This window comes from Podarcis raffonei, chromosome 7 (genome assembly GCF_027172205.1).
Source record: "Podarcis raffonei isolate rPodRaf1 chromosome 7, rPodRaf1.pri, whole genome shotgun sequence".
NCBI lineage: Eukaryota > Metazoa > Chordata > Lepidosauria > Squamata > Lacertidae > Podarcis > Podarcis raffonei.
In genome coordinates, this window is record NC_070608.1 from 7,033,057 (window position 1) to 7,060,247 (window position 27,191).

The 27,191-nt window shown below is 40.3% G+C and overlaps 1 protein-coding gene across 3 annotated transcripts in view; it reads left to right on the top strand.

Moving 5' to 3' along the window:
- The window catches only part of TRAPPC9 (trafficking protein particle complex subunit 9), a 263,304-nt gene that overhangs the window by 86,909 nt on the left and 149,204 nt on the right, over positions 1-27,191 (top strand). For all 3 annotated transcript variants that reach the window (XM_053395217.1, XM_053395219.1, XM_053395218.1), the window contains 2 exons: positions 13,189-13,341; positions 18,698-18,789. In XM_053395217.1, the coding sequence (XP_053251192.1) occupies positions 13,189-13,341; positions 18,698-18,789 (245 nt within the window). The remainder of the gene's footprint in view (positions 1-13,188; positions 13,342-18,697; positions 18,790-27,191) is intronic.

Consider the following 27,191-nt stretch of genomic DNA (forward strand, 5'->3'; position numbering starts at 1 on the left):
GACACTATTAGCCATAAAAATTGAAACTCCAAGCACACGCTCCGTCTTGAGCTTACTTGCTTTTAGCACAAAGAATGTAATTTTAGGGCACACAAGAGAAAGTCTGTCTCATCTCTGATGAATATTAAGTGCTCTGATAGGCTCATATTTTGAATATTTGAATAGTACTGTGACAGGAAGAGAGGTCTTTGTCTAATAGCTGTAATTGTTCTCTCTGATATACCTGTCTTGTGTTGCTAGAAATGGAGCTTATCTAAGGCTAATATCTGGTAATCCAGAATACCTTTGTGTGACTTATTAATGCCCCATCTCCATTTTTAAATAGCATTGCATTCTTTTATTTCTCTTTTTTCCTGAAGCACTTTTTCGCATGTCAGTATTTGCTCAGGTTTTCTCATTAAGTTTTATAATGGAAACTTCTTCTTAAATAGATTCTTAGGAGGAACCTAACAAAAATCACTTAGTGGTGTATTTAATCTACCGGTACTCATCTTTTGAAATCTTTCAGGTGTGCATGTGGAAGAGTATGTTTTAAAGTACTCATTAAGCAGAGGAAAAATAAATGCAAAGTGTCGTGGTAATTTGCAGTTCAGTGTACATTTTATAGGACTCCCTTCCAGTTGAGGTCCAACAAACTCCTTCCCTGTGGAAATTCCAGTACATGCTAAATACTTTTAAAATTATTATTTCAGCAGGCATTTTATCTGAGTTCTGAATTTATAGGTTGTTTCCCCCCTTTTTTCTTTTTCTACTGAGTTAATTGTATATCACTTTGAGTCTGTCGTAATGAAGCGGTATGTAAATAGTTGAATGAAATGAAATCCATTTCAGTACTACCCATAATGAAAGTACTTTCATTAAAATTACATTAAATTTTATTTATACAGTAAGTGTATTGTTTTTTAGCAAGTAGTATCTTCCTCTTAATGGGGCATGTAATAATTTAGCTCAAATACTGTGGAGAACATTTATTGTATTAGCCTCCACACCAATTGCTTTTTGCAAAGTACAGTATACCCTGTTTCATATTCATTTATTGAAAGAGATATGAACAGAGGGACTTGGATAGCAATAGCCACGATGCTATAGAATAGTCTTTCCTCTGAGATGGAGTTCGATTTCCTTGGCTGTTTAATTTTGGCAGGTGTATAGTCTTTCTAGTTAGTGCTTGTTAAAAATTGGTGGGTATTTCTGTTTTTAGCTAGTGCTGTTTGTGTGTGCTTTTCTTGAACAGAGTTGCTTTGTGTTACAGGTGTGTAAGTTTTGTATCTTTTCTAAGACATGCTGACCATGTGGGAAACTGCTGGTCTGGTGGTGGGATATTATATATGTGTGTGCACATACCACAGACTTACCATTTCTAGGTATTTGCAAATGTGTCTCATTAATGACAACAAAGACGTTTTGTGGAAATTGCCTTGGCTATTGAAAAGAAAGGGAGGAAGTCTTAATATCAGCAGAATAGGGACTCTCCTAGTAGTCCTCATGAAAATTCATTGTATAAGAACTTGCAAAAGGGCCTTCTTTGTGGTGACAACCTGAATCCAGAATGTCCTTCTCTTTGAAACATGATTCATAGAATCATGGAATCATAGAAATGTAGAGTTGGAAGGGACACCAAGGGTGTTTTTTTTTACATTTAGATTTCAGCAGAATATATTTTTCTTTGGCCAGGTTTTTATAAATTAATTTGTTATAATACTTGTTCTAAAACTTAACAGCTGCAGGTAGTTTTTGTGCTTTCGCTTTGATATTTTATTGCTGTTTTTGTTATCTCGTGTTTTATTTATGGGATGTACTTCATTGTTCTGTTCTTTGTTTTACATCACACTGGGCTTCTTTGGGAAGAAGGATGATTCAGAAAAGAAATGAATAAATAAATAAATGGGATTGTGCAGGAACATTGGATAACTTTTTAATGAACCAACTGTTTGGTTCAGGAATGGGGTTTCATGTGACCCCTCCAAATGTTGTTGAACTCCAACTCCCATCAGCCCCAGACATTATGCTCAATGGTCAAAAATGTTAGGTGTTGATATGGAGGGCCACAAAATTCCAGCCCCTGGTATAAGATAACATTTATTTGCTTTTAAATATCAAGCAATACTCTTGCTTTCCCCTCCAAATGAGACAGTTAAAGATTTATGAAACTGAAGCAACTATTCGTGGCAGACTGTCTGACTTGCCTGTATCGTTTATCACAATAAAAATAATGTTTGGATAGTTAGCAAAACCTACCATTAGCTGTACCTTACTGCTCTGTTTTGTTTGTAGTCTTTAAATGGTTTTGAAAATGCTCTTTTCTTTGGCAATTTAAGATTGTGTTGGCTTTTGGAAATCTAGGAGGATTTGTAGAATCTATCACTGAACATCATCAGAGAGTGTAAGAATATGGTGCTGGCTTGTTTCCTTGAGAAATACCTATAATTCTGCACTACAGTGGGCACAGCTTGCGAGGTCATCTGTATTCTTACTGAATGACTTGTTCTCCTTCTGCATAACTAGAGTTTTTCTTTCTCATTTATCTGCAGATTGAAATATATGTCAGCCAGCAGTGTGAATGGCAGTACTATATTAATTTATCATTTGCAACAGTAGGCTCAACTTTTCTATATATAGCACCAGTATGCCTATGCAGCTCATCAAAGGTATTAGTTGATGTTGAGGCAGAGGGATGATCGAATTATGGAAAATCGTGTCTGATTTGTGCACCTTTCAGGGTTTACTCCTTCCCATAAAATAATTATCTCCCCTAAGCTAAATGATCTTGATTTTGAGTAGGATGCATTTCAACTAGAAAATAAGGCAGAATTCACTAGAGGCAAGGGGGAAATAGCTGACTTGTCAATCATAGCTCTGACATCACTCATTGGCTAAAAACATTGAAAGATGTTGTTGTTGTTTAGTCGTTTAGTCGTGTCCGACTCTTTGTGACCCCATGGACCAGAGCACGCCAGGCACTCCTGTCTTCCACTGCCTCCCGCAGTTTGGTCAAACTCATGCTGGTAGCTTCGACAACATGTCCAACCATCTCATCCTCTGTCGTCCCCTTCTCCTTGTGCCCTCATTCTTTCCCAACATCAGGGTCTTTTCCAGGGAGTCTTCTCTTCTCATGAGGTGACCCAAGTCTTGGAGCCTCAGCTTCAGGATCTGTCCTTCCAGTGAGCACTCAGGGCTGATTTCCTTCAGAATGGATAGGTTTGATCTTCTTGCAGTCCATGGGACTCTCAAGAGTCTCCTCCAGCACCATAATTCAAAAGCATCAATTCTTCGGTTATCAGCCTTCTTTATGGTCCAGCTCTCACTTCCATACATCACTACTGGGAAAACCATAGCTTTAACTAAACGGACCTTTGTTGGCAAGGTGATGTCTCTGCTTTTTAAGATGCTGAAAGATAGAAGCAACCATTTCATAGAAATTGCTTACACTTAGCTTCATACCTTTCTAGAGATTTATTTTTAGAAAAATTAAATCTGTTTGGGGCTGACAATGAGGGCCTTTGTGAGTGCCGCATAATTGACCCTCACTTTAACTTTATAGTTTGGGGTTTTTCAGATTGGAGAATATAATTTGGAGGGTCTGTCTTGCAAAGTGCCCTGGCTATATTCACAAAACGTGTTCCGTTTTGCCCAATTTCTTAATGACCTATATGTTAATTATATGATGTAAAGTATGGTTGAGTTCTGAAAAATATTGCCTACCATCCATCCATACCTTAAAGATTTAACATGGCACTTTTTGCAGTGATCCAGGATTGCTTGGCGTTAGGCAGAGTGTGAAACAACAATGAAGATGTTAAACATTTTTGTACGGCAGTTTTATGCTGCTTTTGGAGTAGAAGGGGCCAGTAACTAATTCTTTACATTGTGTCAGGCTACCAGCAGCATCTTCTGTAACAGATACTGCATTTCTCATTAACGGTGGCTTGAAATTGCATTCAGTTGCTATAGTAACTATCTTAGCCTTACACACAAGATTTATTCTGAGAAAGGTTATTGCGGGAAATGCTGCTAATTGGGATTACCCCCCCATGTTACTATTTAAAAACCCTAACAAAAGTTCTACATATTAATAGCAGAATGGCAGATTTAATTGCAAATAAAAATATTTTGTTGGTATCGTTAGATTTTTAGTCGATTTAGTACTAGCTGACCCCACTGTGTTTTACTAGATATAGAACATTTATGGTTCTTGGGCCAGCGGGTTTGAAATAATAATAGTTGGGGGTATTATTTTTGTTTGTTATTATGGTATGTATTTTGGGTTTTTATATTTAAACCGCGCTGTGATCTTCGGATGAAGGGCAATATAGAAATTTTATGAATTAACACTAGTAGTAGTAGTAGTAATAATAATAATAATAATCCTATGAGCCAACAATAAAGATGGTAAAAACACCTGTTGGAGGACTGTTTTATACAAAATTTTGTCCATTGTCTTGGGGTAATTTTTCCCTAGAAGAAAATAAACAGTGAAATAAACAGTGAAAATAATAAGCAGCCGCATGGTAATAGATCACCACAGTATTATTGCTGGCATAAAAATCTGCCTGTCCATTCAACTGCTGTCATTTCAGAATGTCTAAGTTGTGGGATAAATAACAATGATGAAAGATAAAATTATGAAAGATAAAAATGATGAAAGATTAAAAAAAAAATTATTGAAAGATGTTCCAGTAGCACCTTAAAGACCAACTAAGTATATGCACGAAAGCTCATACCTAGAAAGCTTATACTTAGTTGGTCTTTAAGGTGCTACTAGAACATCTTTCAATATTTTTTTTAATTTTTCATCATTGTTATTTATTATGACAGACCAACACGGCTACAATACCTGAGTAACTTGTGGGATGTAATCCATTGGTGCAGTCAAATGCAACATTCCTTATTTCCCTAGAGTGGGCACAGGCAGGGGGACATCCAGTCAGTGTAACTTCCTGTTCCACTGTTCTGGAGCTCCTCCCCCTGCATGTGATCTGGGAGATGGGCATGGCTCTGGCTGACTCCATAAAAGAGCCCAGTCATGCAGCCATTTTCTCAGCTCGTCTTGATTCTTGCTGTCTTGATACTACTGTTGTTCTCTCTCTTGTTGTCATGCTGCTCTCCTGCAGCCATTTTGTTAATTAATTTTTCTGTCTGCTGGCTCTCAGCCAGCAGCACATGAGTTCAGTCTCCATATCTTTAGTGGAAAAGTTGAGCAGCTTTTTCTGCTGATGCATTTTCACTTACCGTATTTTTTGCTCCGTAAGACGCACCTGACTATGATACGCACGTAGTTTTTAAAGGAGGAAAACAAGAAAAAAATATTCTGAACGAAACAGTGGATGTATGATTTTTGTGGTTCATGCTGTGGCCACAGACATGATATGAGATTTGACGGTGAGTTTGGGTTAGCCCAATGCAAAAATCCTGAGAATCCATGTGGATTCGTTTTTTTGATGTGTCTAGATCCAGCCTGAGTGTTGTCTGCATGAACTGGCAGTGGCTCTCCAGGGTTTCAGGCAAGGGGTCTCATCTCAGGAGATGCTAGGGATTGAACTGGAACCTTCTGTATACAAAACAGATTCTCTGTCACTGAGCTATGGTCCTTTCCCTATGATGGGTCCTGCTTAAGGAGCTGGTGTGGTTAATTGCCTGCCTAAGGCAGCACCTCTCCTCTGCCATTCCAATGACAGTTCTATCCAGAGCCCGAAGTGCCTCTGTGTTACCTTGAGATGCTGCCCGCTGTGTCCGCACAGGCTCTCCATTCAGTTCAGCAAAAAAACCACATTGAATGCAAAACACGTTTCACTCCACAACCATGAGGATTCCGAATGTTTTTAATTATTATTAACCAAAGATTCCATGCCGCACCTCAGCTGAGGGCCAGATGTCACAAGATGCTTAACATGTTATTGGGAAGATCGCCAGGTCCTTAAAAAGAAAAATAACAGGGAGGGAGGTGCATATTTTCAACAGGACTGTAACCAGAAAAGGAGGAGGAAGGCAATGGGAGCTTTTATTTAGCCCTTGAATCTAATAACAACAAGTCAGGGGAGAAAGGGCTAAACCATTTTTCACTCAGCCACATGTTGAATATATTAGCATACAGCCTGTGAATTCTTCCTCTCTTCTTTCCCTGGAAAGCAATGGTTCTGGACTACTTAAAGCAGCAAAGCTTTTCAGCGAGCTGAGCTGGGGTGGAGGGAGGGATGGAGAGCCCGCTCGCTTTAAAGCAGCAAAGCGGGAGAGGAGCCGCTTACACAGGTGTAAGTGGCTCCTGTCCAGCTTGGCTGCTTTAAAGCGAGCCACGGAGGAGGGAAGGAAGGGGAGCCATGGATCCTCTGCTTGTGACTGCAGCAGGATCCTGCCGCCATCTGTAGGCATTCACTCCATAAGATGCACAGACACTTCCCCGTGCTTTTTAGGAGGAAAAAAGTGTGTCATGGAGCGAAAAATGCGGTACCTAGGGGATATTTCCCCAATTCCCTCAGCTGCACATTTAGATCTTCGCATGTATACTAGGGCTTCACCTGGCCTTCTCCAGCATGGAGTTCCAGAATCTTGCAAACTGCATTGAATTTTGACTGGGTTCTGATTTCTTCCTAAATTCAGAGAGGTAACCTAGGGAGAGAGGGCTAATCTACAGCCCATCTCCCTGACATGCTGTCTATATCATAATAGACAAAGAAAATACTTGTCCTATTGTTGGTGTGTTTCTGCATGGAGCAGGCAACTGAGAGGAGGAAAAAAATAAATTAGCAGCATAATAGCTATAAAAACACTCTTATCACCTTGGCGGAGGTCATATCCACATTTTGAAAAGCTCACTTTATCCAGTTTTTATCCTTAGGAATCAATTCAGGCACATGAACAGAATAAAGCAATAGACCCTTCCAAGAAGCATAATACACAGCAATAGTTTACTTGATCCGACTATGTCTCTGTATTCACATTTTCTTTTCTTTCCAGCTCACTTTGGCTGCATGGAAAGATAGAGTGACCTGTAACTGAAATTTCCATAATGAAAATATGTGTTCTGAGTCATCACTATTGAATTCCTTGGCGATTCATTCTTTTAATCCCCTCCAAGCAACATGAAGCTGATTTCAGGTCTCCAGAGGCAAAGCTTTAACTCTGATGACTAATGCACAGATCTGTGGAGAATATTGTAGAGGTCATCGTATTCCCTCCCTACACACCCTTGCTCTTCAGTTTTACAGTGTGAGCAAACTCTCCTTTTTGCCCAAGAAACTGTGAATCAAAATGAGAATGAAGCTGTGCCTATTTCTGATTTTGATACGGAAACAGTATAATCAGTGAGAGAATTCCATTTGTGCACTAGGTATTCCGTGCTTTTCTAGCTTGTGGATGTCAGCTAGCTTTCTTCAAGGCTTTTTCTGTAGTGCTCATTGTGAAAATATATGGAATTAACGCTATAAAGAAATATGCTTATCCAAAATATTATTATTATTATATCTTAACCAGTGAACAGAACAGTAAAATGACTCAACAGACGTCCCTAAAGTCATTTAAATGCATCTCTAATGTGGAACAAAATGTTGGTGTGGGGAAGCATTTAACACACAAACGTATTTATATAAAATCATCATACAATTAGGAAACAATTTCCTAATATTCTTTTTCCTTTTCCTTTTGGCTAGTTGTTCATAAAATTTTATCTCCAACAAACAGTTACTGTGAGCATTCCCCTTATAATTGTTCATGTCTGTGTTTATGAGCTTTAAATAGAGCTATGAAGGTGCAGAATTTACACCCACTATCCACAGAAACATTTCCCTTTTTTAGCCAGGGTATTATTTATTTCATCTTTCATTTCTGCTGAAGCAAAAATACTTGGTTATGTTCTTTTATTTAATTATGTCTATCCTGCCCTTTCAGGCTTTCAGGGCAGTGTTACAGATGACAGATAAAAATAACCTTTACATGTAAATTACTCAATGGACTAAAGGCTCTTAAAATTTTGATTCCTACTACCTGATTTGGTTGGCTGCTAGACAGGCTGTAATACTCCATCTTGAAATAGGTTCAAGACCAACTTGAACTCAGGCTTCCCCCACCCCAGCCCCGCGGCAGGGGGGGGGGAATAAATTTTTTTTATTCATTTCCCCCCAAAAAACGAGGTGCGTTCTATGGGCCAGTGCGCCCTATAGGGCGAAAGATACGGTAGTTTTGATTTTATTTACTCACTATAGATTTATGAATTCAATATGGATTTTTAGCTCACACTTCACAACAGCAAAATATACAATTATAAAATAAAAACAGTTACAAGCATAAACAAAAGAATTGAAAACAATTTTGGATATATAAAAAAATTAGAACTCAAGATGGCTTGATTCATGCCATTGCCTATTAACATTGTTGTTATATTGCATCATCAGAGTGCATGATGTTTTCCAGAGTACAAGAGGACAGAGTTTGAAATATGCAGTGTGGAAAGAAATCTCCCATAGAGATAGAATTTTTGTCAGGTGCTTGGAAAACCAGCAACTGGGAGAATAGCTGCTCTGTACATACGTTCAGTTTTCAGTAGAAGGTTGGAACAGGTTAATTGGTGATTTATCACTTATACTGAATAGGTTCTATATTTGTGCAGATCACTGAAATATCACAATATTAATTTTCACAGATATATTTTTAGTTTGCTTTTTAAGCACAAGTTTCACACAGCAGCTTACAATTTATCACATTGAGTAAATCAATACAGTTTTAAAACTCAATAAAACAGTATAAATTTTGTTTGTATAGCACTAGTTCTTAAAGCTAATCCTAGATTTAAAAAAAATCCCCAATATAACATAGTCACACTAAAACCAAAGGTGAGTCTTTAAAAGCTTGAATAAAAATATGAGAGTGAGTGTAAGACCATATGACGTCTGATTTCTTAGTTGTGAAACCTTCACTGATAAGACGCTGTTCTGCATTCTTGCCAGTCTTCTAATTTAGTCTCGAGTCATCTGAGCAGTGTATCTTAAGGATGATCTTAAGATGCAGGCAGGTTGATACAGGTGGAAGTGATCCTTAAACTAGCCTGATTCTAAACTGCTCAGGGTTGGGAATGCATTTATGAGGCCTTTGAAGTGTGCTTATAAGCACACTGGCAGCCAGTTCAACTGGCACAACATAGGTGTCATGTGCAGCAGTCGCTATTCACTAATGGAAGTAAGTGAAGCGCTGGAGCACTGGCAATAACATTCAAAGACAAATGAATACAAAATTAATCAGAGGCAAAGTAGACACAGCCTTTCCTTTGCATGCTGCCAGATCAGGAGCAATGCCTGCTTTAAGGCTGAATTATTGGAAAAATACAACAGCATATTATCTTATTAAACCTCCTTGGATGGAAGGTAACTAGAGGGTATAATATATATACAGTAGTACAGTGAGGAGGGAAAGTATTTGATCCCCTGCTAAATTTTGCCTGTTTGATCCCTTTGCAAAAGATGACTTAGTACTTGGTGGCAAAACCCTTGTTGGCAATTACAGAGGTCAGACATTTCTTGTAGGTGGCCATCAGGTTTGCACACATCTCAGGAGGTATTTTGCCCCACTCCTCTTTGCAGATCCTCTTCAAGTCAGTAAAACTTTGAGGCTGATGTGTAGCTACTCGAACCTTCAGCTCCCTCCACAGATTTTTGATGGGGTTAAGGTCTGGAGACTGGCTAGGCCACTCCAGAACCTTAATGTGCTTCTACTTGAGCCACTCCTTGGCCGTGTGTTTTGGGTCATTGTCATGCCTTGGCCGTATGTTTTGAGTCATTGTCATGCTGGAATACCCATCCTCGACCCATTTTCAATGCCCTGACCGAGGGAAGGTTTGACAATACATGGTCCCGTCCATCGTCCCTTTGATGCGGTGAAGGTGTCCTGTCCCCTTAGCAGAAAAACACCCCCAATCATAATATGTCCCCCTCCATGTTTGACTGTGGGGGTGGTGTTCTTGGGGGTCGTAGACAGCATTCCTTCCTTCTCCAAACATGGCAAGTTGAGTTGATACCAAAGAGCTCGATTTTGGTCTCATCTGACCACAACACTTTCACCCAGTTCTCCTCTGGGTCATTCCAGATGTGCATTGGCAAACTGCAGACAGGCCTGTACATGTGTTGTTTTGAGCAAGGGGACTTTGCGGGCTCTGCAGGATCTCAGTCCTTCACGGCGTAGTGTGTTACCAACTGTTTTCATGGGGACTGCGGTCCCAGCTGCCCTGAGATCATTGACAAGTTCCCCCCGTGTAGTTCTGGGCTGCTTCATCACCATTCTCCTGATCATTGCAACTCCACAAGATGAGATCTTGCATGGAGCCCCAGACCGAGGGAGGTTGACAGTTCTTTTGTGTTTGCGAATTATTGCGCCAGCTGTGGTCACCTTCTCACCAAGCTGCTTGGCAATAGTCTTGTAGCCCAGTCCAGCCTTGTGCAGGTCTACAGTCTTGTCCCTGACATCCTTGGACAGCTCTTTGGTCTTGGTCATGGTGGCTACTTTGGAATCTGCTGGATTGATTGCTTCTGTCGACAGGTGTCTTTTGTACAGGTACTGTAATGAGCTGGGATTACAGGTGCTTCTAATCTCAGCTCCTTACATACAGTGAAGATACCAGGTAGCCTGACATCTGGCTGGTTGATAGGGGATCAAATACTTATTTCACTCATTATAATACACACCAGTCTCTGACTTTTGTCTCCTGGGTTTCTGGGGGTTTTTCTGTTGTTATTCTGTCTCTCACAGCTACAATAAACCTACCATTAAAATTATGGACTGGTCATTTCTTCGTCAGAGGGCAAACGGGCAAATTTAGCAGGGGATCAAATACTTCCCCCCCCCTCACTGTACCTGTGTTTCCATCAGCCAAAACACAATTTTTTTAAAAAAAAAACTATGAGTCAGATTTAATAAGTGGCACTTACTTAATAAGACTTTGAATTTGGCCACCAACTTTTCAGGTGGACTTGTTATAAGTGAAGCAGTCGTGAGGGGATCATGAAAAGCACACTTGTTTTGTGATTTTTTAAAAACCATTTTGCAGTGTCCTTCTGTCTGGAAAGATTTCACTCTTCACCTAAAAGTCTCTGTTGAAATGATTAGGTGACACAGTTGGTCTATGCCTGTGTGGAGTCTGCAGCAGACGACACAATCTAGCCTTAATGATAACTGCAACTTTCCAACTTTCTGAAAACAATACCTTTAGAAGGGAAAACACACACATACCCCTTTGGTTGCAGAGGAAAACCATTTTTTTTCCAACCAAAACTCACTGGAACTCTCAGGTGGGCGCCATTGCCATTCTAAGAGAACATATTGAATTCTGGTACCTATTTTTTTAGAAAAATAGTGCCACCTTCAAGTATATATTGCTATTATTTGAAGTGAGTGGGGTAACCACAGGGGGTAGGCATTGACAAAATTTCTGGTTTTCAGGGCATGGTAATTGCGTGTGTTAACTCTGTTTACATGTGAGGTATGTAATTTCTCGTATATCTGTTCCTAAATTGTCCACTGCCATCCTCGGTTTTGCCAAAATAGTCTGGTTTCTGTGAACATTGAAATAGAGTTCCCTTTATGATTGGATATTTACATCTTTTATTCTGGTAAAATTCCTGAGTAATCTCACCCCCCCCCCCCACAGGTTATTTTATTGGATTTTTACTTTGTTTTAGAAACTTCAGATTTATTAAATTCTTTTTCTAGAGGGCTACATACTTTAACATATACTAGTTGAAATCTAATACATGTATACTTGGAGCACATATGGTTTTTAATTGCTTTGAAGCTGCTTAAGGTGGTTTGGGCCAAAAGGTAGCACAGAAATCCTGATATAAATGATAAACGTTTAAGATTTAGGTGTATATTTTGTGCAGTTAATGGAGATTTGAGATTGTGGTGGGGAAATCACTCATTTTCTGCAGGGGTCTTTACGAAGCTCTTCTGCCAAACTTTTATAAAACCAGTTTTTGATTATGAGTAAAGCTGGTTCCTGTGGGCTGTATGAGTCATTTTATTCTAAAATCACATTTCATAATATGGTTTCTAAGCAATGAAAGAACGAGAGGTCCACACTAATTTTAATAAAGGAGCTGCATTACAATCAAATAGCAATAAATAATAATTAAATTAAATTAATTCCCCCCTTACAGTATAACATCTCCATTTCTAATTGAATATTGTGATGACGTTTAAGCCGATCTACTTCTGAGTGTGCATTAGAGAGTGACTGTGTTCAGTTTTTCAAGTAGTTAACTTGTGGGAGACTTTTTTCCAAAACACAATACTTCCTTAGCAAAGGGGAGAAAGATTACTGTGGAAACTTCAAAACAAATTGCTATATGAATAGGTACTACAGTCTAGTGTTTGATGTGATTGCTAGAAGAACCTGAAAATACGATGTTTTGATATCTGCCATTCAAAATGTGAGTCATATTTCCATGATACATTAATTACAACAGTTGTATAGCAAAATATGACTTGAACAAGACCACATGAGTACCTAGAAGAGGCTAGAAACTTAAAACCAAGAGTTTCAACATCTCTGCCTAATTTATTCCTCTCTTCTGGGCTCTACACAGTGTTCCATGCTGGATTTCAATGGAGATCATAGCCATAATACATACATTTTAATCAAATCTATTTATCTGCTTCTAAAGTGGATGTCTGCCGTGTTCTAAATTGTATATGTTTGTAGGTATGCATTTTACAATTGTGTGTTTTAAAGCTCTACATTTTTAAATTGCCTCCTGGTTCTTTGCTTAGTCAAGCTATTCAAGCTGGTAAGTAACTTGACTGAGCGGGAGTGGAAGGCTAGATGGATTTGTTTGCGTGAACATGTATGCACAGAAGAATACCGGCACCCTGGTTTAGTAGCCAACTGCAATTGAGTTTGTATATGTTGCTGTATGGTTATTAATTATGATCTGTTCATATGTCGTTCTAGAAGTGTGTGAACGCTAAATAGGATCAATGGCCCTTCCAAATTTGTTTAGGAATAATTTTATTTACAAAAAAGCTAAATATCACCCTTAATAACTATATTTACAAGGCGGCGACATCATTTTGGGCTTGTTTCAGTTCTGTTTGTGCTTTGCACCACTACTGCTTACTGATGCTTTTCTGATGTGATGAAAATTGTCGTGTGACCTGCAAGACATTGTTCCATAAAACTTCTCCAATAATAATTGTTGTTTTTTACTGCAGTATGGCTATCCAAGTTGACAAGTTCAACTTTGAGAGCTACCCGGACTCCCCTGGTGAAAGAGCACAATTTACAAACCCAAAGCAGCTGGAAGAAGAGAGACAGCAAGCAAAAGGTCTGGAGATCAACAGCAAGTTAGACATTCTTTGGAAAATCATATCCTTTCAGAAATACTATTTTTTTCCTCCTTAAGATACTCTTGTAGGAAGCCTGTGACCTTTAATTCAAATGATTTTTGTAAAGAAGTTTGAAAGAGAACATGGTTTAAAATTGATCATTTAACATAATTATAGAATTCTTAAACTTAATTTTAACTCTTAACTGGTTTAGATTTTTCCAGTATGTTCAGTATGATGCCTTGCAATCCTTTGATTCAAGTGGGCACACTCCAGGGTTCATCTGTTTCCTTGAATAATGCAAGATAAAGAACTGTACTGTGTTTCGTGGAATTGCCTCTGAGATGGCACAGGGCTTGAGAATGTCACTCGGGAGATGGATTATGGCACCACGCTGGAGTCCAGCAGTAACTAGAACACAGAGTCCAAGGCTGCAGTGCTACCTGCGGAGAGACCAGTCAAGGTTCAGGACTCCCAGCCTGGCAGACAGGATTCCTTGGAACAACCTCTCATGGCAGCAGGGCCTTTATGGCAAGATCTAAATTCCTCCCACAATAACTCATTGGTCCAGTAGTAAAGGAGGAGAGACTGTCTTCAGGGCAGAAACTTCTCCATGCAGGGGTGTGGCCTGGGAAAGGCAACCTAGAGACTTTAAAGTGGTAAGTTGGGCTTTTGTTGCAGCAATTTGTGGACTCAGAGCTGTCTGTGGTGCCACCTTGTTGGCCTGCCCTGTGGGCTTCTCTGCAGGAGCAGAACAGGGCAGATTAAACCAACTCCTGACCACAATTCAGCTGGAAGGTATAAAGAGAGGATGCTGCTAGCAATAGCTTTCAACATTTTAATTGATTCCTGTAGGAGCCCTTCTCCAAAAGTGCTGGAGGCAGCTGTCAGTCAGTCAGCAACTTTGAACAGGACCACAGCGGCCCGTTGATTTAAAGCAGCACTTTTCTGTATTTCCACCACATAAAGCATTTTCTGTGGTCTTCCCTAAATTTCAGCTTGTACCATTGAAGGCATCTCCCTGAAACATTTTTTTAAAGAGCACATTATGTTTCCTAATAACTGCTTACACAGTTGGTATCAAGGCCCAAAGATGGATCACATTGCTTCTTCACTTAAACCCCAACTCCAAATATGCTGGCTATACTTGTCAATGAGAAAGGGAAGCCTTTAGTTCTAGGAAGGAGAATCAAAAGGTCCAGGCCCCTCTGTGTAGCCTTCAGGACTCTCCCCTGAATAAACCCTTCACTGACCTGATATGCCCTCTGCTTGAATGATTTTGCCTTGCTGGAACGTGTTGTTGAATAATGCCTCTTGCTTGTGTGGGTGTATAGATATAAATAAGCACACTGATTATTATTATTATTAATAATAATAATAATAATAATTATTATTATTATTATTATTTATTATTTCTACCCCACCCATCTGGCTGGGTTTCCCCAGCCACTCTGAGCGGCTTCCAACTGAATATTCAAAACAATACAGTATCAAACAAAAACTTCCCTAAATAGGGCCGCCCTCAGTTGTCTTTTAAAAGTAAAATAGTTGTTTATTGCCTTAACATCTGCTGGGAGGGCGTTCCACAGGGCAGGCGCCACTACTGAGAAGGCCCTCTGCCTGGTTCCCTGTAACCTCAGTTATCACAGCGAGGGAACCGCCAGAAGGCCCTCAACACTGGACCTCAGTGTCCAGGTTGGACTATGGGGGTGGAGACGCTCGTTCAGGTATACAGGACTGAGGCCATTTAGGGCTTTAAAGGTCAGCACCAACGCTTTGAATTGTGCTTGGAAACGTACTGGGAGCCAATGAAGATCTTTCAGGACCGGTGTTATATGGTCTCGGCGGCTGCTCCCAGTCACCAGTCTAGCTGCCGCATTCTGGATTAATTGCAGTTTCAGAGTCAGTAGTCCAAGAGGGAGATAACTTGAGCATGCACCACTCTGGCAAGACAGTCTGCGGGCAGGCAGGGTCTCAGCCTGCGTACCAGATGGAGCTGGTAAACAGCTGCCCTGGACCCAGAATTAACCTGTGCCTCCATGGACAGCTGTGAGTCCAAAATGACTCCCAGGCTGCACACCTGGTCCTTCAGGGGCACAGTTACCCCATATTCATGCATAGAAGCCTCTGACCTGTGTGTGGCTTGAATGTAGCACACTGGACAAATTACATGAAATTAGCATTTGTCACAAGGGAATTGAACCCCCGGCTGCAAAAGGTTCCCCATCCCTATTGCTTATCGTGTGCATCTGCCCAGCTTGTTGCGGTGGTGTAAATGTGAAGGTGCATATGTGCTCCTCTTGCATAGGAATAAGTCCTTAGGATTTAAAATACAGATTGAGATATTGTTTATTAAACAACATCAAATACAGTTGTACCTTGGTTTACAACCAAAATCCATTCTGGAGGTCCGTTCGTAAACCAAAACAAGTTGTAACCCAAGGCGCACTTTCGCCAATGGAGCCTCCAAATTTTTTTTGTTCGTAATAGCCCCCAAAATGGATTGTAATCCAAAAAAACTTCACAAACCAGGACACACACTTCCGAGTCTGATGTGTTTGTAATCCAAAATGTATGCAAACCAGACTGTTTGCAAACCAAGGTACCACTGTAGTGATTTTTATAGTTTAGATTACGGATCCAGTCTTGGGATGGGGGGGTTCCCTCCACCCCCTGTTTCCTAATGAGCATGTGCTAATAGCATCTGCTGTTGTCTGCACACCAGAATCTTGTTGTTGCTATTCGGAACTTGAACAGATGGCATACCATTTTGAGATTGGCTAATATTTGTGAGTCTGTGCATTTTATTAATATTTTCTAAATATTTAGTGGGTTATTCAAAAGAAGTTCTATTTTGGAGAGCCGTTTGGCAGCATTTGAGGAGCAGTTTTGGCAAGCCGGTTGGCTCCTAGGTGCTTAGAAATGGGAAGCAGCCCTGCTAGCTGTTTTGAGCACATCCTTGGGGGATCCTGCCATCTTCCATTCTTGTAGACATGACCAAGTCAATGTAGATGTCTCTGAGACACAAGTGCAAGCATGCTGGAATTCTTTGATTGGAATTCTGCCCTACTGTGTGATACCCAATATCCTCCTGATGCAGCACATGTGGAAGGCGTCGAGGTGTCACTCCTGGCGGTTGTAAGTCGTCCATGACTCACTTCCATAAATAATTAGCAGTCTCTCCCATTGACGCTGAGCTGGACAAGTGTATTGACAAGGCAGCTACTGCAGTGGTTCATCTCTCCCCAAGCAGTTGGGCTTTGGGAAGAAGCTCCAGTGCTTTTCTCATGACTAATTGCTGGGGGGTGGGAGTGAGAGATGTTTGTGTGTTGGAGAGAGAGAGAAAGAATGAATGAATGCACGCATGTATGAATGAATGAATGAATGAACAAATGAATGAATGAATATGTGTAGTGGAGCATGAATGAGTTTCTGCTATATGTGAGAATGGATGTGCATGGATGTGTATGACTGGACGTATGAGAGACTGCTCCACTACTTTTTGCGCTGGCCTTGCTCCCACCTCTTGCATGCGGCTACTGAAGGCTAGTCACAAGGGAATGCTGGCCTTGGGCTGAAAAAGATTCTTCATCCATAGTTTTAGCTATTAAAAGAGAAAATGAATGCCAAAGGCAAGACGGACACAACATACACACCTTCATATGGTGATACTAGAAGCCCTTGAGCCAAGTTGGATGAACGAGACAGTTTTAAGTGGGCTTTCTTTTGACATCTCCGTAAGCAAATTTTGTTAATACTGGAGAGAGAATCTTTTCCCTAGTGGGGTTCACCTTGTGCTTTCATTATACACCTTTAGGCACCAGGCAAAAACATTCCTCCTCAAACAGGCCTTTGGCTGATTGACGTCCGGTACACTTTTAAATGTTTCATCGGTGGGTAGGCTTCTTGGTTTGTTTTTGCTATTTTTGCATTATGTATTTTGTGTTTTTATCTTGTATTTTTATGCTGTGAACCATCCTGAGATCTACAGATGAAGGGTGGTATAGAAATTTAATTGATTGATTGATTGATTGATTGATTAAAATAATAATGTGGAGGAACACACAACAAATGTGTTTGGAACGATAAAAATGCAATAATAATCAGTATTCAGAAAGTTCAGAATGCAAATGAGAGGAAATATTTATGGTAAGATGTATTCATTAATCACTTTAAGCAGTTTTCCATTAGTATAATTTCTATTTATGAATATGTGCTAATTCATTTATGCTTGAAGTAGCAGTGGGATGCATTCGTTCACTTCTACCTTTTCACATAGGGAGTGACAAGTGGGACAGAAAGAAACATCTTCATAGCAAAATGCCTGAGGTCAAACTTCATTGCAGAGTGAAAGCAATTAAGGGCTGTAAGGCTCAGTGCAGGGGCAGTGGTGAGAAGAATCTGTACCCACCTGTCTAAGCAGGAGGATATTTTATTAATGCAATATCTCAAAGTAAAAGTTGTCTTGTTGGTATAGTAAACAAGTTTGTTTCTCTTTGCATCCAACTTTATTCTAAAAATATGCTATCAACTTTTTTTCAGTGACCTTAAAGGTGAGCATTAAGTAAATGTAGTTGAGAGTTTGCACATTTTACTTCTCAGTGTTCATTATAGGTAGAATCTACCTGTCGGTACATCTGGATGTATTGGGGATGGGGTGGGGTAGATCTTCAGGTTCTACATATAACCAGGAGATAAAACTGTTTTGTTTACAGTTAGTGGTAACAATGGTGTTACCTGCAAAAGCAGAAATAATTTTAGTGGAAATAGGTTGTCTAGAACCTTCATGGGGGAAGGAGGACTTGTTGAAGAACTAGAGCATGTATCAAAGGTCCCAGGTTCATTCCTTGGCATCTCCCATTAAAAAGCATATTTGATGTTGTTGCTTTTGCTGTCTCTGCCATTTTTTTGCTGCCTGCTATAGACCTTCCTCTTTCAACTAGGCTTTTAATTTGAGATCTTCCCTAGTCTGCATCTGTATGGGGATTTTAAAGATACTTTTATTGTTTTATCAATTGTTGTTTGCCACTCTGTTGGGAGAAAGGTTGGGGTATAGATTGCTTCTGGGGGAGCAAGGCTCTCCTGAGCACTTGGACAGTCACTGCCTGTTGGAATACATAGTGCTTGAAGGTTAGATAGGCCAATGACTTGCCTTATTGTGTATTATTGAAAATGAAGCAATATCATCTATACCTGTGATATCTGTGCCACTTGACTCAGAAAACAAGTATTGATCCTGTCTGTCCTGTTCAGGACTGACATTTCTCTTTGCTCTTCTTTCTGTCCAATAATAACCTAAAATTATTCATAGAAACTGCAGCCTTAAATGTTGTATTCATGTATGTTTTCTTTTTACGAGCTGCATCTGTCTCCTGTGCTCCTTAACTGTCATTTACCCCTCTTTGAAGCGTGAAGGAGAAGCAAGCATAGAAGGGGTTCTCAATCAACTGGTCCTAGAGCACTTGCAATTGGCTCCTCTCCAGTGGGGTGAGTATTGCTGAAAAAGATTGATAATTATATACATTTGCTTTATGTTGTGGTGCTTCTTACAGATGTTAGCTCTGCACAGTCATTGGGGAACCTCTTGAAATGTCGAACAGTGCACAACTCAGCTCTCTGCTTCCATTTTTAATCATTTGCTAAAAATCAGTGGAGCAAGGTAACTTAGTATGAGGGCTTTCCCCTTGGTTTTGTTTACTTGGTTGTAGAAAATCATTCATTATCCTCAAAACCAATTGTTATTGTTGGGTTATAACTCTGCTGTCCACTCTAGTGTGGTAGAGATTTGCTCTTACAAAAACGCTGTTGTTTTTGTGTGTGAAATGCATAACTTGTAGATAGTAATTTATGTGGGATATTTCTTACTGATTTATGATCATGTTCTCAATTATTTGATTTGCAGTGGGGTTTTTTTTTGGGGGGGGGCGTTTCTGTTCAGAGAGCAAACACATGAAGAATTATCTTTCTGAATTGGAAGAGGTTTACATTTACATTATGGTGTGTTGGAAACAGCTGTAAAAGCAAAACTGCAGCCAAACTAGATGGGAGACACATGTGGCACTTCTATCTCGCTATCTATGAAAAGTAGATTCCAGATGTTGTGACCTTGCATTAGGAAATGCTGAGTAGGGCTGCTTTTTGTAATTTATTTGCATACTGGTGTTGGCGGAAACTGGGTGAGCTTTCACTGAAAAAATGCCTTGTTGAAAATATTACTGCACACTGCATCTCTCTTGGTAACCTGCTTAAAACTCACGTGCCTACGCGGTAATGCTTGTTTAGACCTAGGTTTCCCCTGGAACATGAAATGATCATATATATTGTTGGAACCCCAGTCTCTGAACAGTGCAAGATTCCAGGCACACATCTTGGAATGAGAGGCAACGGAGACTGTGGTATATGATATATGGTTTATTTATACATCTTTCTTCTTCTTCTTCCTCTTCTTCTTATTTAGCGATCACTCGTAGCAGAGTAAGATTGTCTTCCATAAACACGGTTTTAACAATGAGTCCGTAAGTGACTGTGGAGGCCAATTCTGGATCCACATGTCCTTCCACAATGGGGACATTGGTTTCCGGGCAGGAGCTGATCACAGTGTGGATTTGCCAAGCGTGCCTTCCTCTTAGCACATTTCTCCCTTGCATCCTGAGTTCGAGTGTCTTCACAGCCCATGACACATTTGGCAAAGGCTGTTCTCCAACTGGAGTGCTCTCAGGCCAGTGTTTCCCAGTTGTCAGTATTAATACTACATTTTTAAAGATTTGCCTTGAGACAGCTTTTAAACCTCATTTGTTGACCACCAACATTACACTTTCCATTTTTAAGTTCGGAATAGAGTAGTTTCTTTGGAAGATGATCATCAGGCATCTGCACAACATGACTAGTCCAACGAAGTTGATGTTGAAGAATCATTGCTTCAACACTGGTGATTTTTGCTTCTTCCAGTACACTGATATTAGTTGAACCTATGATGGAGGGGCTCACAGCATTAGCATCCCATGTCTTGCTTCTCCCATAACTGCAGCCTTGGATTCAAGAAATCAAGCATGGCTCTCAATCTCAGGCTTCTGCCTGCAGCCTGCTTCTAGCCCAACTCTCACATACACAACACACTGGCTTTTGTGTTTCTCATACACCCAACCTGTATTCACTCAGCAGTATTGCAGTCAACACAAACACACTCTTATCTGCAGGCAGATATCAGACAGTTCAAACAAGGATACAACACATACACAATTGCTGGCTGGAAGAACAGACCAGGCAGGGCCCAGTATGAAGTTATAACCATTAGTTATGTGTTCATGTACCAAAGATGCAGAACTGAATATGCGGTTTGTAAAAGATGATTGGCAAAATTCTGAAAGCATGTGGAATTTAATAGGCTGCTCTGAAAGATAAGCAATATGAAAGTTCTGCCTCGTGGAAAACAAGGATACAGTATTTTGGCTGACATAGCAAAAGTGGTTTTGCAGAAGTTGAGAATAATAATAATGCTAGGTTTACGATTCCTGGGAAAAATATGTGGCTTAGGGGCAGTTTTGAAAAATAGATAAGAGACTCAACCTTTGATAAAGACATTTTAACAACTCAGCAGCTGAGTGATAAACACTTAGCAGTAAAAAACTAAGACATAAAAGATATTTCAACTGAACGGTGGCTTTATTATTTTTCCATCAAGTTCTTTCTTTAAAAAGCTACAGGTTGTTGGTGCTTGTTTTATGTTGTGTAACATGGCAGAACTGTTCCATAATTCTCTTTCTGTACTGGTCTTGATTTATTTTTTTAAAAAAATGTTAATAATGTTCAATCCTACGTACTAGTTTAGTCTGAACAATAGGAGCATTGGAAACTGCCTTAGAGCAACTCAGACCATTGGTCCTTCTAATTTGTTACTGTCTACCCTGGCTCAATGGTGGCTGTCCACTGCTATCCCAGCCCTATCGTGTGATGCCAGGATCTGAACCTGGGACCTGTGTGTGTCAAACATGAGCAGTATCGCTGAGCTACAGACCCTTCCTTAGAGATATTTGGCAGCAACCGTGGAGTAAATTTGGACTTGGAATATGAACCTTTTTTAGGGTGAGTGTTTGTAACCTTATACCAAAAGTCTCATTACTGTAAGCCATGGTTATAAAGGTTAGCACTGCAGGCATATGAACTGGTTTGAAATCAGTAATTATATTGAATTATAATTATGTGAGCCTCCTGCTTCTGTCTCCAAATATCTATTTATTGCTAGTTATGACTGCCAAAAAGCGGGGTGGAATTGGCATTGCTGTGGAAATTACCTGTTGCAGGTGATTACCTTTAAGAGACCATATTACAAAGCACTCACACTAGGCTTGATTTTTATGGGCAGGCTCAAAGAGGATGGTACTTCCTCAGGCTTTTTTTCGGGGGGGGGGGGAAGGACCTTTGCTTTTAATGGTTTATAGCTCAAACATTTGCCAGCCAGGTTGTTGTGAATCATTTGCTCTAATAAACAATTTTCCTATTTCTCCTAATTGGGCAACATGAGTTGTTTCTTTTCGGGACTGTTCTCTCAGAGGAAAAACCTGCTTACAGAATGGCAGGAGGGGCTAATTTTATGCACCATTTAAAATTCCACCTGTGGAAATTACTTCAGAACATCAGAAACATGATTATTTGAGCAGTTAATCTGTATAACTTTAATGACTGAGAAATTGCTCTGTGTCTGCCGAGTGCACGTTGTTTTTTGAGGCTTTCTCTGGTTTTGCACATGAAAGCTGCAGAGCTGACATAAATTCGGAAGCTTTGGCAAAGTCAAGGCAGGAGATATAGTACTTGTTTGGAATTCTTATAAATGTGTACCAACGCAAAAACCCTATGACGTAATTTGGAACGTTCATGCCGGTTGCTTTTTAAATCTGCCCATCTGCCAAAGAGCTCAGTGTGGCATGTGGACCTGCTCACAGCAACCTGATAAAGTATTTAAAAAAACCCTGAAACATGCATGCCCCCTTTTATGACAGTTTTATGTTTATGACAGTGGTGCATTGCTCCCTTGGTAGCACGAGGCATCTACTGATGATGCTATTTCCATCGCTGTCCATACTGTACTGAGTCATCTAGAACGACAGGGAACCTACGCAAGGCTGTTGTTTGTGGACTACAGTTCTGCCTTCAATACAATTCTGCCAGACAGGTTATTTCTTAAAATGACCAACTTGGGTATACATCAGAAGATCTGTCTGTGGGTAAGGAATTTCCTGACTGATAGGCCGCAGACAGTGAGAATGGGACCTCACTATTCTTCTACTCTAGTGTTAAGCACAGGAGCCCCTCAGGGATGTGTGCTAAGTCCCTTTCTCTATTCCCTGTACACATTTGATTGCACCCCACTGTATAAGTCCAACACAATCATCAAATTTGCGGATGATACAACGGTGGTGGGGCTCATTAGTGAGAACAATGAGACTGCTTATAGGAAAGAAGTACAGGGGTTAATTCAATGGTGTAAAGAAAACAATCTTATGCTTAACACCAAAAAAACCAAAGAACTCATAATTGACTTTAGGAGAAAGAAAAGTGTATTTTTACCATTGCACATAAATGGCGAGGAGGTGGAGAGGGTTGGTAGTTTTAAATACCTGGGCATTTATATCTCTGAGGACCTCTCATGGACTGCAAATATTAATATGGTTGTGAGGAAGGTGCAGGGGAGGTTGTATTTCCTGAGAATGCTCAGGGGACTGAATCTATCTCAGCACCTACTTCTGTCCTATTATCACAGTACCATTGAGAGTGTCTTAACCTATAGTGTATTATCGTGGTATGGGAGCAGCTCTGAAACGGATAAAAAAGCTTTACAGAGAATAATTAAAATTGCCCAGAATGTTATTGGGCTCCAACTACCAACCCTGGATGAGATCTTCACGTCTCGCACTTTGAAGAAGTCACACAATATCCTGAGAGATCCCACCCATCCTGCTCACAACTTCTTTGAACTGTTGCCTTCGGGCAGAAGATATAGGACAATGAAAACACGAACCACACGCCTTCTGAATAGTTTCTATCCAAGAGCTCTGATTGCACTAAATAATGATCTTAGGGCCAGTTGCAAGAAATAGCAAGCAGGAAGTAGGAAGGAATGAGATAGGTTTTAGGTTATGTTATGCCTTTAAATAGGTTATGTTATATTCTGGATTATGTTATGTTTTATAGATTATGTCTGAATAGGATGAGAATGTTGGAGATACGTGCAAATGTGTATGTGAACCCGGTCTTTGGGTGGGTGTTTGATTTTCGTTGTTGTGTATACTGTGTATATATGGACAATGACAATAAATTTATCTTATGTTAGTTTTATTCAGGACGAAGAACCATACTCTCATCCAGTGCTTTTTTTCTTAAAAAATGCTTAGGGGTACTCTCATTTCCCTACTCATATTGAAATACTGCCCCTCAGTGATGCCAGACTTAGATTCACAAAATGTTTAGGGCAGGCTTCCTCAACCTTGGCCCTCCAGATGTTTTTGGCCTACAGCTTCCATGATCCCTAGCTAGCAGGACCAGTGGTCAGGGATGATGGCAATTGTAGTCTCAAAACATCTGGAGGGCCGAGGTTGAGGAAGCCTGGTTTAGGGGTATGCGTCCCCCCAGAAAAAAAAGCACTGCTCTCATCTGTGGTCAAGATCAGGGCTACACTATTACTTCAGGAATAGTGGAGCAGAATTCTATGCTTTAAAGGCAAAAGAGCCTTCCTAAATCTCTCCCCCCCCACCGCCCTGGGCTTATTTCTACATTTGTGTCTCACTCAGAGGAAAGTTGCAAAGTGGATTGCACAGTTCCTTTGGTTTGGTAGTACTCATTAGTCTTGGCACAGACGGTAGACATTACTTAAGTATGAAAAATGGAGTGGAACGATGCGGGGCAGAGGATGGAAATAAGACAATTCAGAAGTATGATTGAGTTTACTTGTGAGAAATTGCTTGCGTTTCCTAGCCGCTGCAGTATATTGTTCTAGCAGAGAAAGTTCACTCAGAGAGGAACACATGATTCAAAGAACAGAAATGGCAAGAAAGAACGCAATATGTTTACAACCTTGTGACACAGATCAGTCAGAAAAGGCAAGTTCCAACAAGACGGTTAAACTATAAGTGATGGAAGTTTCAGAAGATAACAGAAGGATGGTGTTTCTGTGCAGAACTTTCTTAGGAAATATCCTTTTTTCTTTTGAAGTGGGTGAAAACTGGCATGGATATGGATCAATATACACTAGAGCTATTATCATCAGTCTTTTCTGATTCCAGAACAAACCTTCTAATATCAACATGGAACCCAACACTCATTTTTACCACATGGAACTTTTTTTTTTCGGTCTCTCCTCCTCTCTTTACCCTTATTTCTGTTTAGAATAAGAAAATATTGAGATATGTCACATGAGCCAGCTTAGACTGGGCCATAACCTGTCGGTGGCCTAGAAAGGTATACTAGTGGTTTGGATTTTGTGGACTGTCCTGACAACGTGAATGTGTGTGTAGGCTTGGGGAGACAAGTTGATCTGTGAAGAGCAAATCAACCCACCGTAATATATACATAGGCCCAAGTAGCATATAATAAGTTAGTATGCAAGGAGATATTTTGAACTTTTCATATCGCAATTTTATGTTGTGAACTGCCCTGACATCTACAGATGAAGGGTGGTGTACAAACATAACAACAAAAACCCTCACTCTTTTCTTAAATAAGTTCTCCATTACATCAGGCGAGCCAGTTCACCTACCTCCCTGCCCCGAAAGCAACCTCAGGTGTAGGAACTACTACACATTCATCCAGTGCTTTACCAGCTGCACTGGCTCCCAGTGGAGTACAAGGTCAGGTTTAAGGTGCTGGTTTTGACCTTTAAAGCCCTATGCGGCCTAGGACCCTCGTACCTACGGGACCGCCTCTCCTGGTATGCCCCTTGGAGGACCTTAAGGTCCATAAATAACAACACTTTGGAGGTCCCGAGCCTCAAGGAGGTTAGATTGGTCTCAACTAGGGCCAGGGCCTTTTCAGCCCTGGCCCCGACTTGGTAGAATGCTCTGTCACAAGAAACCAGGACCCTGTGTGATTTGACATCCTTCCGCAGGGCCTGCAAGATGAAGCTGTTTCTCCTGGCCTTCAGCTTAGACTTACTCTGACCCTTTATATGGGATTTGGTATGTAAATTTTCCCCTGGCTTTTTTGCTGGCCTATGTAGGACCAGCATGGATACCTGGCTCGGGTGAATATCTGATATTTCCTCCCTTTATGGTCTTGATTTATCGGCTACTACTAAAATGCGGCTGTATTTTAAGCCGTATTTTAATTAACTGTATGTTTTATTGTAATTTATATTTGGCATTAGCCGCCCTGAGCCTGGCCCTGGCTGGGGAAGGCGGGTTATAAATAAAAATTTATTATTATTATTATTATTAGTGGTAGTTAGCAGCAAGGGGGATGAGATGTCCTTGCACACACTGAAATGCTCTCTCTGAATCATATCCATCCAAAATCTGTGGTTGTTTCAGTTTTAACTCCTCTTAAGTAAGCATCGCCACCTGAGATACCACACACCAATTGTTTACACTCATTCTCCAACAGTGGAATCACTTATTCTGATACGTTTGCTAAAGCCCATGGGAAGTCCACAGAATAACTTGGAAGAGATGAAAATATAGCTGTCATTTGACATAGCAAATCCTTTCCCTGAAGTATTCTCCCCCCCCCATTCTGTAAACAGTTCCCCTCCTGTACAATGACCTTATCAAAGTTCAGTGGAGGTTTGTAGGGTTTTTTTAAGGGTAGGAATGCATGGCCCAGATATGCTTCAGGAGGTAGAAAGACTTTGCAGTTTATAACCAGATAAAAGGGACACCTTTTTACACTTGGGGATTCAGTTTAATTTTAGCATTGTAGAACTGGCGTGGATCTTTGAAAAGGTTGACAGTACCTGGGAGAAGGATTCTGCAGCCCTATAGATAGCGTTTGGAATGTATTAAACAGACAGGGAAAGAAAAAAGAAATCTGCTTCCTTTGTGCTCTGTATACTGCCAAGCAGTTCTTTGCCCAATAAATCTAAATCTAGGGGATGCTAAAACCAGTATTCGAATTAGAGTCTTGGTGTTAGTTACTAATGGTTTGTGCTGTTGGTTGCTTATGTTTTAATGCGATTTCATTGGCATCTAAGTGCTTCTATTTATAGCAAGAGCACAATGCTCTCCACTGCATTCTCTAGCACGAAGAGCTAATGTCTTGTGGTGGCAAGGATATTTTTAGCTGTGACATTTGGAACCGAAGGGGAAAGGTCAGGAATTCTGATGAGGACAAGTTCGGCTGCTTCTAGCGCTTTCACCTATCTCGTTCTCCAACAATAACACCAGTTATTGTAATACTAAAGAATACTACTCATGAAGCAAATGTGAAGCAGACGATCATTTTAGCTTCTTTCATTGTGCATTCCCCTTCTCCTTGAGTGTCAATTTTCTTCTCTGTCAGATTCCATGCAGTGATGTATGCATCAAAGTAAGAGTGGTGAAGCCTATTGTAGAAGTTAGCTTTGTATTTTATTTCCTCCCCTAAAAAACCGTATAGCTTGGAAGCAGTCGATAATTTTTAATTTATGTTGTCCTCTGACATCCACTATGCTATCGCATTTTGATAGCTATCAAATTGCCACATAATAAAGGAAATATTATTGTATGCTTCGCTCAGCAAAGATTCAGTGAGAGGCTGTGGATTGATGGTATATTATAGAAAAAGCATGGAAGACCAGACTCCATGGAAGTAAACACAGTTTTTGAAAAACAATGTAATTGCATTGTAGTTTTCCTGATGGGAAATTAAGTGCATATAAGCATGTCAGAAGGGTATAAGAAAAAGTGTAGTTAAATTCTGAACTT